General features: G+C 37.1%; 1 protein-coding gene across 2 annotated transcripts in view; it reads right to left on the bottom strand.

The window, feature by feature from the left end:
• Positions 1-15,752, bottom strand: part of larp1b (La ribonucleoprotein 1B) — a 55,200-nt gene that overhangs the window by 25,933 nt on the left and 13,515 nt on the right. The window contains exons 2-4 of one of the 2 annotated variants that reach the window (XM_046855418.1): positions 9,012-9,073; positions 5,366-5,425; positions 89-305 (exon numbers count right to left, since the gene is read on the bottom strand). In XM_046855418.1, coding sequence (XP_046711374.1) covers positions 89-305; positions 5,366-5,425; positions 9,012-9,073 — 339 coding nt within the window. The remainder of the gene's footprint in view (positions 1-88; positions 306-5,365; positions 5,426-9,011; positions 9,074-15,752) is intronic. The other variant, XM_046855420.1, reaches the window with a different exon arrangement.

The following is a 15,752-nucleotide window of genomic DNA, read 5'->3' as shown; positions in this document are numbered from 1 at the left end:
CTGCACATTCACTACTCTAAAATATATCCACGTTTCATTTCTATAGATCACATGACCGCACAGCTCCAAGTGTATGTTCGAGTCTCACCTCTCCTGCGGGGGACGCTGCTGTGAGTGTCTTTGCCTGTCTCCTTCTCCAGCTCGGTGGTTAGATAAGTCTCCTGCTGTGCCTCCCTGTTCTCTTTACTGTCGCTCCCGTCACTGCCGCTCTCCTTCTCTCTCTTCTCTCCTCCACGCTCCCTTCTTCTCTCTCTCCGCCCGGCTGGAACTTTCTGAACCTGCGTATTCAGTGCATTCAGCTGCTGCTGGAGAAATAGAATGATGGACGGAAACAATCAATTACGGAATAATCGATAGCATTAACGTCAGTACAATCGGACCTGAAATCTGAAATCGTCTTGCACAGATCAGCGTTCATTCAGTCAACAGCTTGGAAAACTTGTCTTCATCGATTTAGAAATCAAAAGTGCCTGTTATTGGGTTGTTTCTAGGGTCTGTTCACGAATGCCTTTAATGAATAACTGAATAAAAGACAAATACAAGAAGAAAAAAAAAAAGTATTTTTTTGTTTCTTTTAAAATAATAGTATTTTGTTGAAAATGTGCCATAACACACACTACAATATGCAAGAAAATTACTGACAACCAATAAAGAATATGAGAGTCAGTAATTATGTGAGTAAAATATTATAACATGAAATTTTTTGAATTTAAATAAATGCAAATTAATTGCTATTCTGCATTTGATCAACAACTTTCACTAATAAACAGGTGTTTACTGGCTGTAATTTTTCTATAGCATGATCACTGAATGTTTTTAGAACTACAGTTGGCATTATGTGCTGTGGTCAGATATCATACGAACCATCAACATGTTCTGGTTGCCTCTGCCAGGAGGTTCAGTTGGCCATAAAGCCCAACAAGATTATTTGCTTCAAAATTGACAAAGAAATAAAGAAAAACACTCAAAATCAGTATTCTGCAAATGACCATCTCAGCCTTGGGACTTTGAATCCTTCTGAGTGAATATGAATATTATATATATACAGTGGTCCCCCGGTTATTGAACGGCTCGGCTATCGAACATTCCGGCTAGCGAACGGTTTTCCGAACGAAATTTCGGTCCAGTAAACGAACAAAGTTCCAGTTATCGAACGCCACCCACGCTGCCCAACCCAGCGCGAGGGGAAGAAACTGCTTCCGCTTCAACCATCGCTGAGTAAGCATCTATCGCAACTTCTGTTCGTGAACAATATTAGTGATATTTAGCGGTAAGCACAGTAATCATTTTGTTTCTTACTGTTGTAAAGTTGTTAATTTATACTTTTACCGAACCAACACTAAATACCCGCAGAGATCGGGATAATCCGGCAAAAGGCAGTCCATAAATAAAAAAAAAAGCCTGATTGCGATGAGCTCAATGTGGGCGGGGCACGCATGAGCGAAGGAACAGGGCATTCCCTGAAGCACCATGACAGCCACCGTAGGGGGCGTGGCAGGGGGATTCCTGACTATTAATATGGCTAAAAACAGGAAAAAATGGTTAATTATTGGGTATTGGTGGAGTTCGGGAACGGATTAATTGGTTTTCCATTATTTCTTATGGGATAATTAAGTCCAGTTTTCGAACATATCGGATTTCGAACGGTTTTAAGAGACGAATTAAATTCGATAACCGGGGGACCACCGTATATATATATATAATGCAAGTAATGATTATTTTGATATTCGATAAATTGGACGACTTTTTTTCCCCGATTAATCGGATTACATTCTTTTTTTAATAAGATGTTTTGCTTATTATAACTATATATAACCCTAATTCAGAGTATTTATTCATAAAAGTGTAAAAAAAAAAAAGCCAGATATCGAGTTTAGCTCTTTTTAATTTAGACATTTTTAAGCTTATAGTGGCTGCTTGATGAAAAGTGCATGAGGGATTTCTCGTTGAACAAATTTACTCATGCTGGGTTTTTTCTTTCTGTGAAAAAAAAAAAACAATAATTTTTTTTTTTAATTGTGTAAATCAACATTTGCATTGTTTTTATTGATAATTGCAGATCGAAAGTTGACAACCATGCTTAAAAAAATAACACATTTTGTTCAATTGTGAAGATATAAGCATCTAGAATCTAATAATTTGATTTTGTATAATATTTAAAAATGAAATATGCAAAAATTTAATACCTGAACATTGAAAACAAGCATTTGAACGTGGTCAAGCCGCAGTAAAGCACGTTTGAAAAACATAAGTGACTGTTGTAGTAGACAGATGCTATAAAAAGAGAATGCACCGTTTTAATTAAATCTATCGATATCTTTGCCTACTGTGCTGATGTTACGTCTTCATCAGTGACCTGGGACGCTCACTAGATCCTGCTGCCGGTTGACCCTGTACACTCCGCCACTTCACAAGCGGCTGTGTAATCTTACCCTCACGCCAACACGTAACTTGAGCAGCCAAACCAATCGATAACGACGCAAAGAATTTCAATGGTGATTATTATAGATTTTATCGATTTGATGCTGCAGCCCTAATATATGTATATACACACGCACTATATTCTTTTATTAAATATTGTAATATATCCACACGTTTAATATATAATTACTATATTTAATAAATAAATTAATAAAATTATGTATTATGAATTAAAATGAGATTTTGTATGATTATTTAATATTACCGTAATTTCCGGACTAAAGCGCACCCCTGTATAAGCCGCACCCACTGAATTTTACAATTATTATTATTATTTTTTTTACATAAATAAGTCGTACCTTGTGTATAAGCCGCAGGTCTACACTGAAACTAATGAACTTTACACAGGCTTTACTGAAAGACAGTGTCTGTTACACGGTGTAACGGTGAAATATGTTGTGGCTCCTTTAAGAGCAGAGCAGCATTCTGGGAACAGCACGTCACTGCATTCTTCTGGTATTATTGCGTGTGTGCGTGTGAGACTGAGGACTATGTGCTCATTATTTTCTGATGCTCATTTCTAAGTTTCTTTGACTAACCTGTAACGCTGTTGCCAAGAAAAATAAAAAAGCACGAGTTTTGGAAACCTGTCTGTGCTTATATGATTTCATTTGCAACTGCAGTTAGCGAGCAATGCTAACGCGTTACAACGGCTTGTATCTAAACAGTAGCCTACCAAGAAAGTCATTGTTCACTGTCTTCCTCCTTCCTTTCACAACTATTTCTCTCAGGAGTTTATCTTTTGGCATCGTCGTGCGTTTAAAAATCAACACTGGTGGAAGTTTTTCTCCCGAAGCCGTGCAGCTCAGAACACAGGTGAGGTGCGTTTTTTCGTTTCCGTTCGAAAATTTAATTGGTCTAATGTTATGTGGTTCAGTGTTTTGGCTTGAAGTTTGTGAAACCAGGAAAAACCTAGGAAAAATTCATAAATAAGCCGCTTCGTTGTTTAAGCCGCGGGGTTCAAAACGTGGGGAAAAAAAGTAGCGGCTTATAGTCCGGAAAATACTGTAGATATAATATATAATGGAGAGTGTGTTAGAGAAGTGAAGAAAAGATTGCAGGCAGGGTGGAGTGGGTGGAGAAGAGTGACAGCAGGAGTGATTTGTGATAGAAGAGTATCTGTGAGAGTGAAAGGAAAAGTTTATAGGACTGTGGTGAGACCTGAGATGTTGTATGGTTTAGAGACAGTGGCATTGAGTAAAAGACAGGAGGTGGAGCTGGAGGTAGCAGAGCTGAAGATGTTGAGGTTTTAGTTGGGAGTGACGACGATGGACAGGATTAGAAATGGGATTAGAAATGAGGGACAGCACATGTAGGACGTTTAGAGACAAGGTGAGGGAGGTGAGATTGAGATGGTTTGGACATGTTCAGAGGAGGGACATGGTGTATATCGGTAGGAGACGCTGAGGATGGAGCTACCAGGGAGGAGGAAAAGGGGAAGAGCAAGGAGGAGGTTTATGGATGTGGTGAGGGACATGCAGGTGGTTGGGTTGAAAGAGGCAGATGTAGAGGACAGTATGAAGACGGATGATCCGCTGTGGTGACCTCTAATGGGAGAAGCCGAAAGAAGAAGAAGAAGAAGAAGAAGATATAATATATAATATTTATTAATACATTTATATATAATTAACAAGTATTATGAATTAAAATGAAAGAATAAGTCGTCTTAATCTTAAAGCACCACATATATACACATAATGGACAACAGTTTGTGGACACATGAGATTCTGGACATCCCATTCCACATCTGGTCCCACATCTGCCATTACAATAACCTCCACTCTTTTGGGGAAAGGGAAGATTTAGGAGCGTGCTTGTGGAGATTTGTGCTCATTCAACCACAAGGGTTTGTAGTAAAGTCATGTATTGATGTAAGGATGGTGAGGAGGTCTGAGGTCCAGACAGGGTTCACATTCATCCCAAATGTGTTCAATCAGTTTGATGGCTTTATAATCTACAGATCTTCCAATACAACCCAAGTTAAGCAGATCATGCGTTCATGGAGCTGGCTTTGTGCACAGGGGCATTGCAATGCTAGAAAAGGTTTGATACCACATCCAAAGACATGTGTGCCTCCAACTTTGTGGGAAGAACCACATGTGACTGAAAAAGCCATGTGCTCCAATACATTTGTCAATAAATAGCTATTAATCTTTGCTCAGTTTCATTACATTTCTGGAGGGCACTGTACTTGTGTATTTGACCAAATGTGAGCATGGTTTTATATTTTTAAATAAAGAAAATGGAGTATTATTAAACATAAAAGTACAGATTTAGATTAGTAAAAGTGGTATTGCGCATATGTTTTATTTTATTGCACAATGGGCAGAGTGTTTAAGAGTTAATGGGGCAGATTGGCTGAGGAAATAAACTTTTCTTGTCAAATTATCAAACAGCATCACCATAGATAGGGGTAGAATAAAAATAAAACAAAACAAACAAAAAAAACAGCTTTAAAGCGTCCGATAGCGTTATTAAAAAAGCGACCGTTTCCTATGTAGTAATTGTTCTTGTGTAATTAAAATGAAATGCAATCTTTCCGTTTAAAGTAGTCGTTTAAAAACCAACAACGATCTCTATGGAGTAATTTTATTTTCTCCAACATTGAAGAAAAAAATTCTCTAAATTGGAAAATAATTACTAAACTAAATTGTAATAAGAGCGTCAATTTCTCATTATAATAATAAAAATGATGCTGAAATACGTCAAACGTCCGAAACGGAAAAAAAAAACGATTTTAATATGCCAAAATATGCAATGCAATACCTAAAATTGTGTAACATTTGCAGAAAACGTATCTAATGTAACACTATATTAGAAGATACAAAACATGCAACATTGTGTTCCAAAGAAAAATTGATTTTAAAACCTTTTACCCCCTCACCTCTTTATTGGCGATTTCTCCAGGGGTTGGCCAGTTGGTGATGTCACTGAAATCACTCGACTGTGTGAGGGAGAAGAGCCACAAAAACAGGAAATGAAGAAGAAGAAGAAGAAGAAGAAGGAAAATAACTTAACATTGAACAAAACAGCAAGTACAGGAGCATCAATAAATTTTTTATATAAAATCAGGACATGAATGCATCATTATAACAGAGCCCTTATAGCAGTGCTAAAGATCTCTAAGTGGTCTATTAAACGGTTATAATCCCCAGATGCATGTGAGGGAAATAAAATATTTTGCTAAACCGAACAAGTCAAATAAGAATGAACGTAAACATTTCTGTTCTCTGTATATCCAGTGCATCGATGTAACAGACTTCGTTATAATTATCTAAAGGACAGAATGGAAAGTGTCTGATTAAATGCAACTGAAGGCTGAATCCTACCCGAGATTTAAGAAATCATCAGAGGTTTACATTTTGTTATTGCATTTGCATATTATGCATATTAGCTTGAAATACAATATGGCACAAAAACTTTCCTAAAAGATTTTGGTGTTTGGCAGGTTTACAATTTCCACTGCTTCCTTTATGTGCAGGTTGTCAGCATCAGACATTTTTGTCACTCTACGAACTACTGCCCTGGAACTTGTGTCTCGCCTCATGCCACTGCCGAGCAGCATTTTTTGTTTTTATTTCACACACAATCAGCAGTTCTTCCTTAGGAAAACGCTAGGTCATATTTTTGTCCCCCAGAACTGCTATACAAAAGAGATTTCCCAGAATTCTATAATGCATATTTTCCTGTGTGGCAAATATTTAAGTATGGCTTTGCAGCTATGGAGCAGAAAGTATTAAAGACAACGAAAACAAATGAACAACTAAATTAAGTTTTGTAAATTACTTATATGGTTAGCAGATAAACACTAATCAAATACCTAGTGCAGGGGTCCCCAAACTACAGCCCGCCCCCACATTTGGAACTCTGACCAATGCCAAAGGCATATTTTGGAAATAAAGTTTTGCATATGTTTAATTTATATTAAATCTGTTTTTGATAAACGTTGGCTTTCAAACAAAATTTTTCCAAATTTATTAATAGAGGTTGATGGCAGCAATAGTTAAAAGCTGGAATTATCGGCAAAAATCCATACAGATAGTTTTTCCAGCTTCTGGTCCGCTGTCATTACGAGAGCGGCCTCTAGGGGAGAGTCACTGAAGCTACGTGCTTCGTTTGTTATTACACGCGAGACTGGAAGTGGAATGAAGAGCGATATATTATATTTATTATTTACTAAATCACAAATATATTTATTTATAATTATATTCATATTTATTTTAGCATATGTTCATTATTCAGGATTATTTTTTTTTTTTTATCAAGTTTAGTACTATTTTACAGTGTCCAGTTAGTTTGTTTTATCCAGTATCCATTAATTAATCCTTTATCTGCAAGTACGATTAAACCTAGCTATTGGCAAAATCCAAGAATCAATCGACTCCTAGATATTAACATAATTAGCCTAATTATTTGTTAGATTCACTGACCAACCATGTGCATAATTAACTGTTTTAATTTCAATAGCAATTAATATACAAATATTTGTATACATCATTAGGAGGCAAAATAAATACATAATACATTCCCATAATAATACAAAAATACCCTCCAGCCAATATCATTTTCTGTTACAGACCGACCCAACCCACATTTAAAGAAAGGAGAAATGGTATGACGTTTTGGGGTTTGGGGACCCCTGACCTAGTGAATCTATTATTGGGGGGGAATTAAGAGACAGAACAATATCTTTAGTACAAATGTTTTGATTTGTCTCTTTATCTGTATTGTTCAGAAATCACTATAAATTCAACTTACTTACTGGATTAACCTTACAATACACGTTCATATATCATACACACATTTAGAATATAGCCAGGTTTTTCTGATATTCACATTAGGCTTCAAACATTTGCTTTTTTTTGGCACAATTTCCAAACAGTTCTAATGCCAGGGGGAAACCATTAAACTCTTATGTTGACATGTTGTGTTTAGAAAAAAAAAAAAGAGAACAAAACACCCACACAGAAGCCAGTGAACCCAAACACACCTACACACACACAAACACAAAGTGAACTGCGATGTGATTGGCTGCTGCTGACTTCCAACTCAAGTATCTTAACCACAAATCCAGATTCAACGCCTTCTTTCATTCATGTTACACATAACACAACACAAAATAGAGATCACACCGACAGTTCACAAATCAGTGTTCACAAAACGACAATTAATATGCGGAGAAAAAAGCAGCAAGGGATTACACAACCTAAACATTGTTTAGATTAAGATCAGGTTTTCATTCCATTTGGCCTACACATTGTCTATATATCTTTAACCACTACAATTAACCTCGATTTTCACGGGTAAGTATCGTCTGAACATGTAACTGTACTGCTATAGATTAATGGGCTGATGGATTAGAGATGAGGAATTTAACTAAGTAGGATCGCATTTGGCAGTAAAGATTGTTCAGGACAACTCAAAAAGAGCAACAATTCCTTCTAAAATCAGAGCTGCAGCCTCTAAATAAAATTTGCAGCAAGGAGGTAGAAACTGTACTGGGTGGAAACTACACCTTAGCCAGTAACTGGGTCTACAGTCTGATTGGTGACGGATTTGTGGGCAGGAATTCAACTGGGGGGGGGTACTACAGTCTACAGGAAGGTGGTAGCTCAGTGGTTAAGGCATTGGACTTTTGATCAGAAGGTCCCAGGTTTCAATCCCACCACTGCTGAGCCCTTGAGCCAGGCTCTTAACCGTTCACGCTCAGGATAAATGCGTCTGCCAAATGTCATAAAAAATTCCACTTTGGTGGGTACTACAGTGCGATTATGAACAGGGGAGCAGGAACTGCACTGGAAGGGGTGGGTACTGCATTATTTATTGTTATCGGGTTTTAGGAGCAGGAGTTCGCAGGAATTGCAACAGTCTGGTTGGTGACTGTTTTGGAAACAAAAATTGCTCTGTGGGTGGGTACTACAGTCTGATTAGTGATGGGCTTAGGGGGCAGGAATTGCACTGGGGGTGGGTACTACATTCTGATTGGTGACTGGCTTGAGGGGCAGGAATCGCTCTGTGGGTGGGTACTACAACCCTTTGATGGGCTTGGGGAGCAGGAATTGCACTGGGGGGTGGGTACCACAGTCTGATTGGTGACAGGTTTGCAAAACCGGAATTGCTCTGTGGGTGGGTACTACAATCTGGTGATGGGCTTGGGGAGCAGGAATTGCACTGGGGTGGGTACTACAGTCTGACTGGTGACTGTTTTGGGAGCAGGAATTGCACTGGGGGTGGGAACTACAATCTGACTGACACTATTGACTTTTGGGGTATAATTTCACAATTTTGACAGGGATTGCATCGTGTCTAGCTGAAATAACTATGGAATCAAAACCATGTAAAATTGGCCCTGAACATCTCAATTTACTTTTGCACCAGACTACCATCACTTTTTTATTTAAACACCTAAAAAAAAAACACACACATTCAGATACTTTATTTCAAGAAAGGAAAAAGCATTCACATACATTAAAACGTGCGAGAAAAGAACTGCTGCAAGCTTCTTAGCATTGCGCCAGTTTACCACCTACCTTACTAGACTTCCTGGACCTGGGCTTGTTGGCACGTACCACTTTGGCAGAGTTCTGGGATTCTGTGAATAAAAAGCAAACAGGACAAGAGATGACCTTATTTTTTTTTTTGTCGAAAACAAACGAGATAAATGGAAGGACCGACGACAGTATGTGCAAATTCTGCAAAAACAAAATCGGATCAATAGCAGTTTAGAAAACCTCGAAACAAACCACTAATCTAGAAGTACACGGGTACCAAATAAGTTAAGATGCAAGACTAGGTGTTATTTTAAAGAACGATTTAAACATGGCGGCTGATTTTACTGTTTAAACGCAGAAATAGTTTGATTAGCTATGATCATAGACCTGTTGACAATTGTGACCTTTTAAAATATAAACACTGAATAGAAGGCTGGCCTGTATATTTTCAATAATCCAGTATTCACTGGTTATTTTGGTAATGGTTACTCTATTTAAAAATCTAATTCTATAAGCAACCAGCATGGACAAAATCATGTCGTTGGTTAACTGAATATATGAAGTATAAAACAATCCACTTAAAAAAAAAAAATTACTGGTTTATAAAAATAAAACCCAAAAACAAGATAAATGTAAAAGAGCTGTTAATACACAAGCTTGGGAACTCAAGTCGGACACACAAGTGAACAACGATAACCATCAGCAGCAAGTCTCTAAATGAAGAGGCTATTTATTTTTATTTCAACCACAGATTAGATACAATCAATATATACCTGTACACCTGCATGCTCATCCAATTCAACAATGTTTTGAAGCACCTTGCAAAAAAATTTAAAAAGCCTCAAAATGGCATTGGGCTAAAAAAGGGTGATCTTGTTGACTTGGATACTATGGTATTAATGCGAACTACCACTCTTTAAAGCCATGGTAAGCAACAAAAGATCTCAACAGGAGACCACACTGGGTTTTATACCAAGAACAGAAATCTAAAGCTACAGTAAGAACTGATCATTTTTCAGTCTAAACCGTCTATATGTGCATACCCGAATAGGCAACATAATTTGAAAAGGGTACTTAGTAGAAGACTAACATACACATATTCCTACCTAACTCGTACCAGGGATATAAAAAAGAAACTCGAGTTAGCGCAGTGTCACTAAAACTCAGGTTTTGGTTTGAACATGCGTGAAATTGGTGCCACTTTCGTTTTTACGATATGTATTCTTTTTGAGTTTTATGTCCAGCTTCAACAATTTGTCATAAAGGGGGGAAATCCTTACTTCCACAGATCAGTGAATGAGTGAAGGATGGAGGGAATAAAGACATTCATTAAAGTATGCTGAAATATGTTGAACAGTTAAGTAGAACATAGTTTTCATTAGAAAGTTCAATATTAAATGTAAAACACACACAAAAACACACACACACACACACACACACACACACACACACACACACACACACACACACACACACATGTATACACATCTGTATTACCCAAATGGGGTCTAACAAGTGTAAACTATTAAATCTTTCTATTTATGACATTTTATTTAATCCATTTAATTTGCGCCAATTTAACCGATTACTCAATTTAATTAAACTTAATCATTTATTTTATTTTAATATATTTTATTTGCATAAAATATTACAGAATATTTAACTAAGCAAGCATTTTATTTCTTGTTTTAAAAATGTAAACTTTAGTGTACACTGCCGTACTAGGGCCAGTATGGAATAAAAACAAAACTGGAAGAGGAGGGGCAGGGAATTTCTGAGTTTAAACTCAAGAAATTTTTAAAGTTCAAAACACAGAATATTAAACTAATATAATTACAAAATTAATTCAAACTGAAACAAGGAAATACTTATTTTAGCCCAGAACCACCAGATCATCATACTGGAAATTTCCGAGTTAAAACCTTTTTTATAAATGTGTTGTTTTCTTATTCTGAATTTAAACTTGGAAATTTTGACTTACAACTTGAACATTTTAAGTTTTAAACTCAGAAATTCCCTGTCCCTCCTCTTCCATTAATTTTTTCAATTTCGATATTGGCCGTAATACACAATCTAATTATATGCCTATTATAATTATATTCCTTGATAGAACCCTCCAAGTTTATTTCCTGTAAATTTGTGTTTCTTTATTGTACTCTTCTGTTTTTATTAATAATTCCACATTTTAAACTCAAAACTTTTGCGTTTATTAAAAAAAAAAAAAATTCAAGTTATAAAGTTGAAATTTTGTTCTTTTTTTTTCCTCAAAAATTCCCTGCCCCTCCGCCTCAGTTTAAAAAAAAAAATTTTAATCCCATAGTGGCCCTAATACGCCGTTGTATTAGTGACTTAATGATTTAGTGATGCAAAATTTTTAGTAAACTTCAAACGCTGTAGTGAATTCAGTTCACATTATTCTAAATCACACTGTACACACTTACTTCAGCTTACTAAACATATCGACCTGTTTCATATGAAAATACATTTTTAAAGCCTGTAAAATGCTTAATAGATCACACGTGAACTTTCTCATTAGTTCACTCATTACAATAGCAGTAAAATTAGAACAGTAGGATCACTATGTTTCAGAGAGTTTAGACCGCAATAGTTTAATGTCACGACAAAGAATGCTGTTTATTGAGGACCTTTAAGAAGTGCTAAAAACAGGATCTGGTTCATGTCTGGTTTAAATGTCATTATGGATTTGACTTACACAAGACGAATAACACAAATCTGTAGTTCCACACCTGAGATATGCACAAGTCTTCTTTTGTGTTACTGGACTCATTGTAGCCATCATTGATTACTGTGTGGATTGGCACTGAGCTGCTGTGTGACATTGGTTGATCTAAAATCTAAACCAAATGATTCATGTTTGTATAGGGTTCTGCTTCTGTTACAGAAAGTGTGATTTAAATACAAATCGGGACTTTTGATTCATCAATGTTTATATCAAACGCAGATTTCTGGGACTTCCATAAAAAGGGAAATTTAACAGTAATGGAAGTGTTTTTTTTGCATTCTGTAGCAATAGAATATTAGGAATTTTTGCCCAGGTATAAGTATCCTGGTGCACTGAAATCATGTGTTTGACATTTTGTTACATTTTTTTTTTTTTTTTACAGTTTACCAATCCACAGGCTCAATCCAGAACTTGGATCTTCATTGGTTCCACATGGGCTTTCTATAGGACACCTAATATCAGCATTGGGATACGGATGATGTTCTCGATACATTAACTTACTGAGAACTGCATGAGTTGCCTTAGCACTAGTGATCGGAGGTTTATTTCAAAGTGTCTTTCCCACACTCTGGAAGCATTAGAATTGTGTACGGATTGAAGCGTAAATCAGGCTTTAACGTGCCGTAGCCCCACCCTGATGGCTCACCTGACGGGTATGCAGGTTTTGCCAGATCAATGCAGTTTAGAGAAAACGTCATATAAACATTTAACTGCTTTACAAAAATCTGTATTTTCATGTTAATAACATTCATGTGCTCAATCTTACTCAGCAGTTTCAGTCTGACTTTGTCAAGTTTTATTGAAATCCAATGTAAGTAGTTCAGTATAAAAAATTTCAAATGCAAAGGACATTTCTGAATTTGAATTGTAAAAAGTGGCAAATGACAAATGAACATTTAAATGAAGAAACGCCGATTACATTTTCTTAATGAACTACAGATAAATACTTCCTGTGTGTTTTTGTTCTGAAGCAAGTTATTACAATACTACAAACATTACTAAGAAATTAAACAATGCGTTTAAGAAGTTAATTTAGTCCTCCTCAGTACCTGGCCTGGTCCTGAGTCTAAACTACACTAATAACTTGAACCAGTTTGTGAATTTGGACCCACATGAATACCACTGTGCACATTTCATTTTCTGAATGAATAGAGGAAATAACAGATGAATAAAAAAAGGGGAGGGGAAAAATGAAAGAGGGAAGATTGAAATGGAAAAAAGAAGGTAGAGAGGGAGAAAGAAGGAAAGAAAAACAGCTAAATAAAAACAAGGAATAAAGAATGAAAAAGAGCAAAAATAGAGATAGCAAAAGAAAGAGAGAACTAGCAAAAGAATTAGCGAAAAGAAAGAAAAAATGAATCACCGTTTAAGAAAAAAAACAAGCGCAAAAGAGAAATGAAAAAAAGAAAAACAATAAAAAGAGCGAAAGGAATAAAAGAGAGAAAAAGCAAAAGAAAGTAGAGAACAAGCAAAAGAATGAGCAAAAAAACAAAGAAGGAAAGAATGAAGAAATGAATCACCGTTTAAGAAAAAAAACAAGCGCAAAAGAGAAATGAAAAAAAGAAAAACAATAAAAAGAGCGAAAGGAATAAAAGAGAAAAAGCAAAAGAAAGTAGAGAACAAGCAAAAGAATGAGCAAAAAAACAAAGAAGGAAAGAATGAAGAAATTAATGACAATTTAAGAAAAAAGAACAGGCTAAAAAATTAAAGTAAAAGCATGAGTAAGCAAAAACAGCAGAAAAAGAAAAAATTAAGCAAAAGAAAAAAGGAAAAAAGAGCAAAAGGTAAAGAAAGAAAGGCCACGCCCACACATCAGGTTTTAGAGATAGATACGGATATCTGAAGCACTAAACAGATATCTGCAGCACATTCCACGCTTAATGCAGACATCAGAACTGGCACAGCAGCTGTTATCTGGAATATTCCAGGATTAGATCATGGACCCCCACATTCCTACACATCTCACTAAACAACATCTACAGATACAAGGCCAAAGATCAACCTTTCACCTACAAACTACCTGAGTGACACGGGTCGCAACTCGGACCGAATCAATGCCCCGGAAAACAAATGAATAAACATATCCAGCATTTCTACACAAAAAGACCCCACACACCACCACAGTGAGTGTACAGACAAACACTGCACACTCCCTCCGCAATAATGCCATGTGTTGTTCCCAATTATCAACACGTGGCCGCTGGGAGATTTAAAAAAAAAAAAAAAAAAACGGCCGTCTATGCACCTGCAGCACAAGGTCAAACCTCCACGCCGTTCAAACATTAACTCCGGCCTACGCCACACACAGGGCTTTTAACAGTCCAGTGTGCACAAAAACACGCTCTTAACAGAGCCCACATTACAATGAAGAGGCCCCAGTGGTATTCAGTGTTATTTGAAGCCCAACACTGACAATCCCTGATACTGTATGGATGACAACTAACCAGGTACTTTTTGTGGGAAATAAAATAAATAAATAAATTTAAAAAAGGCAGGAATGTTGACTGATTTCGACACACGGGGAAGGTTTCCTCGCTAATGAGGCTGACACCAGTTTGAAAAACTGACGAGTTGCTCGCTATTGTTTCGACAGGCTTGTGAAAATGCTCTGTGGTTAGGTAGCGCGAGCCAGGAAACACTCGCCTGAAGCGATCATGGCCTCTGAAGTTTTTTTTGGACATTTTCCCCCTTAAGAAACACACACTACAAAACCAGTTTTGTCTTTACATTAGAGAAAAAAAACCCTGTGTGTGTGTGTGTGTGTGTGTGTGTGTGTGTTAGACAGTGTGAACGACACCCACCCCTGGGAGTGTCAGAGGTCATTTATCACTTCGGTGTGGATGTGTCTGTTGATAAGCCCCTGTGTGCGAGCAAGCCGTGTGGGGTGTAACGTCGCTACGCGAGATACGGACGTACTCGCGAGGCGCTTTCGGTTAGAGCTGCCAAAAACGAGAAGAGCTACACCCAAAACGAAACAGAAGGATCACTCCGTTCCACACACGCCGCGCAGGAAAGAAGAAACAAACACAGCGGGGTTTTTTGTATTCAAATCAGTCAAACTGTCAGCCAAAAGCGCTCCGATTAGCTAGGAGGTGGTGTATACGCATTCTTAAAACACCGTCTAAGACCACGGTCGTGTTAATCGTCTGAGAAAACAAAGGCGAAAGAGGAGACACCCAGGATTAACAAACACACCGAGAGATTTCACGTAACAACCACGAGTGTCGTCGCGTAAAAAAACTTGCGTAAGAAGCAAGAAAACTGCACAAAGTTGCAAAGATGCAAAAAAACTATTAAAAACATCAAACCTGAATGGTGCCTCCCGGTGCAAATTTTGCCACCAGACATGCTTTGTTTGCCCCCGAAAGAGAACGGCACAAGTCTTCTTTATGCGCCGAGTTGTTTGTGCATGTTCCAGGTGTTTTCTGTAGGGTCCAATTATATTACCCAGAACTCCATTCTTCCCCCTGTTGTTGGTGTAGGTGCGTGTTTGTGGACTGGTTGATTGCTGCAAAAATCCATAGCAATAGTTTTTCCGGGTCCGCGGTCATTATGAGAGCGGCCACTAGAGGCAATTCACTGACGACCATGTGCTGTTCGTTATTACAGGCGAGACTGCACGCTGCATGGAGAGCCCTACATTATATTTATTATTTATATAATTATATTTATTAATAATTATATTCATATTTCATTTAGCACATTTTTATGATTCAGTACTGTTTTTGGTTTTTTTGTAATAAAGTCCAGTACTATTTTACCTGGAATGTTAAGTTTGTTTTTTTATCCAGTATCCATTTTGATTAGTCAGTTATCAGCAAGAAAGTCTGAACCTAGCTATTGATAAAATCCAAAACCAGTCAACCCAGTCCAAGCGAAATTCTGAAACTCCAGGGTCATATAATTGCAGCCTAGTGCCTATTCCGGACATAAGGATATACCACGAAGTATGTCCTCCACAGCGAGCAAGAAATTACAAATTTCCCTATTTTTTTCTAGAGGGTAAAATGTTGACATTTTTCCAGAATGGAAAATTC

Source organism: Silurus meridionalis, chromosome 8 (genome assembly GCF_014805685.1).
Source record: "Silurus meridionalis isolate SWU-2019-XX chromosome 8, ASM1480568v1, whole genome shotgun sequence".
NCBI classification, from domain to species: domain Eukaryota; kingdom Metazoa; phylum Chordata; class Actinopteri; order Siluriformes; family Siluridae; genus Silurus; species Silurus meridionalis.
This window is presented reverse-complemented; position numbering and strand designations above follow the sequence as displayed.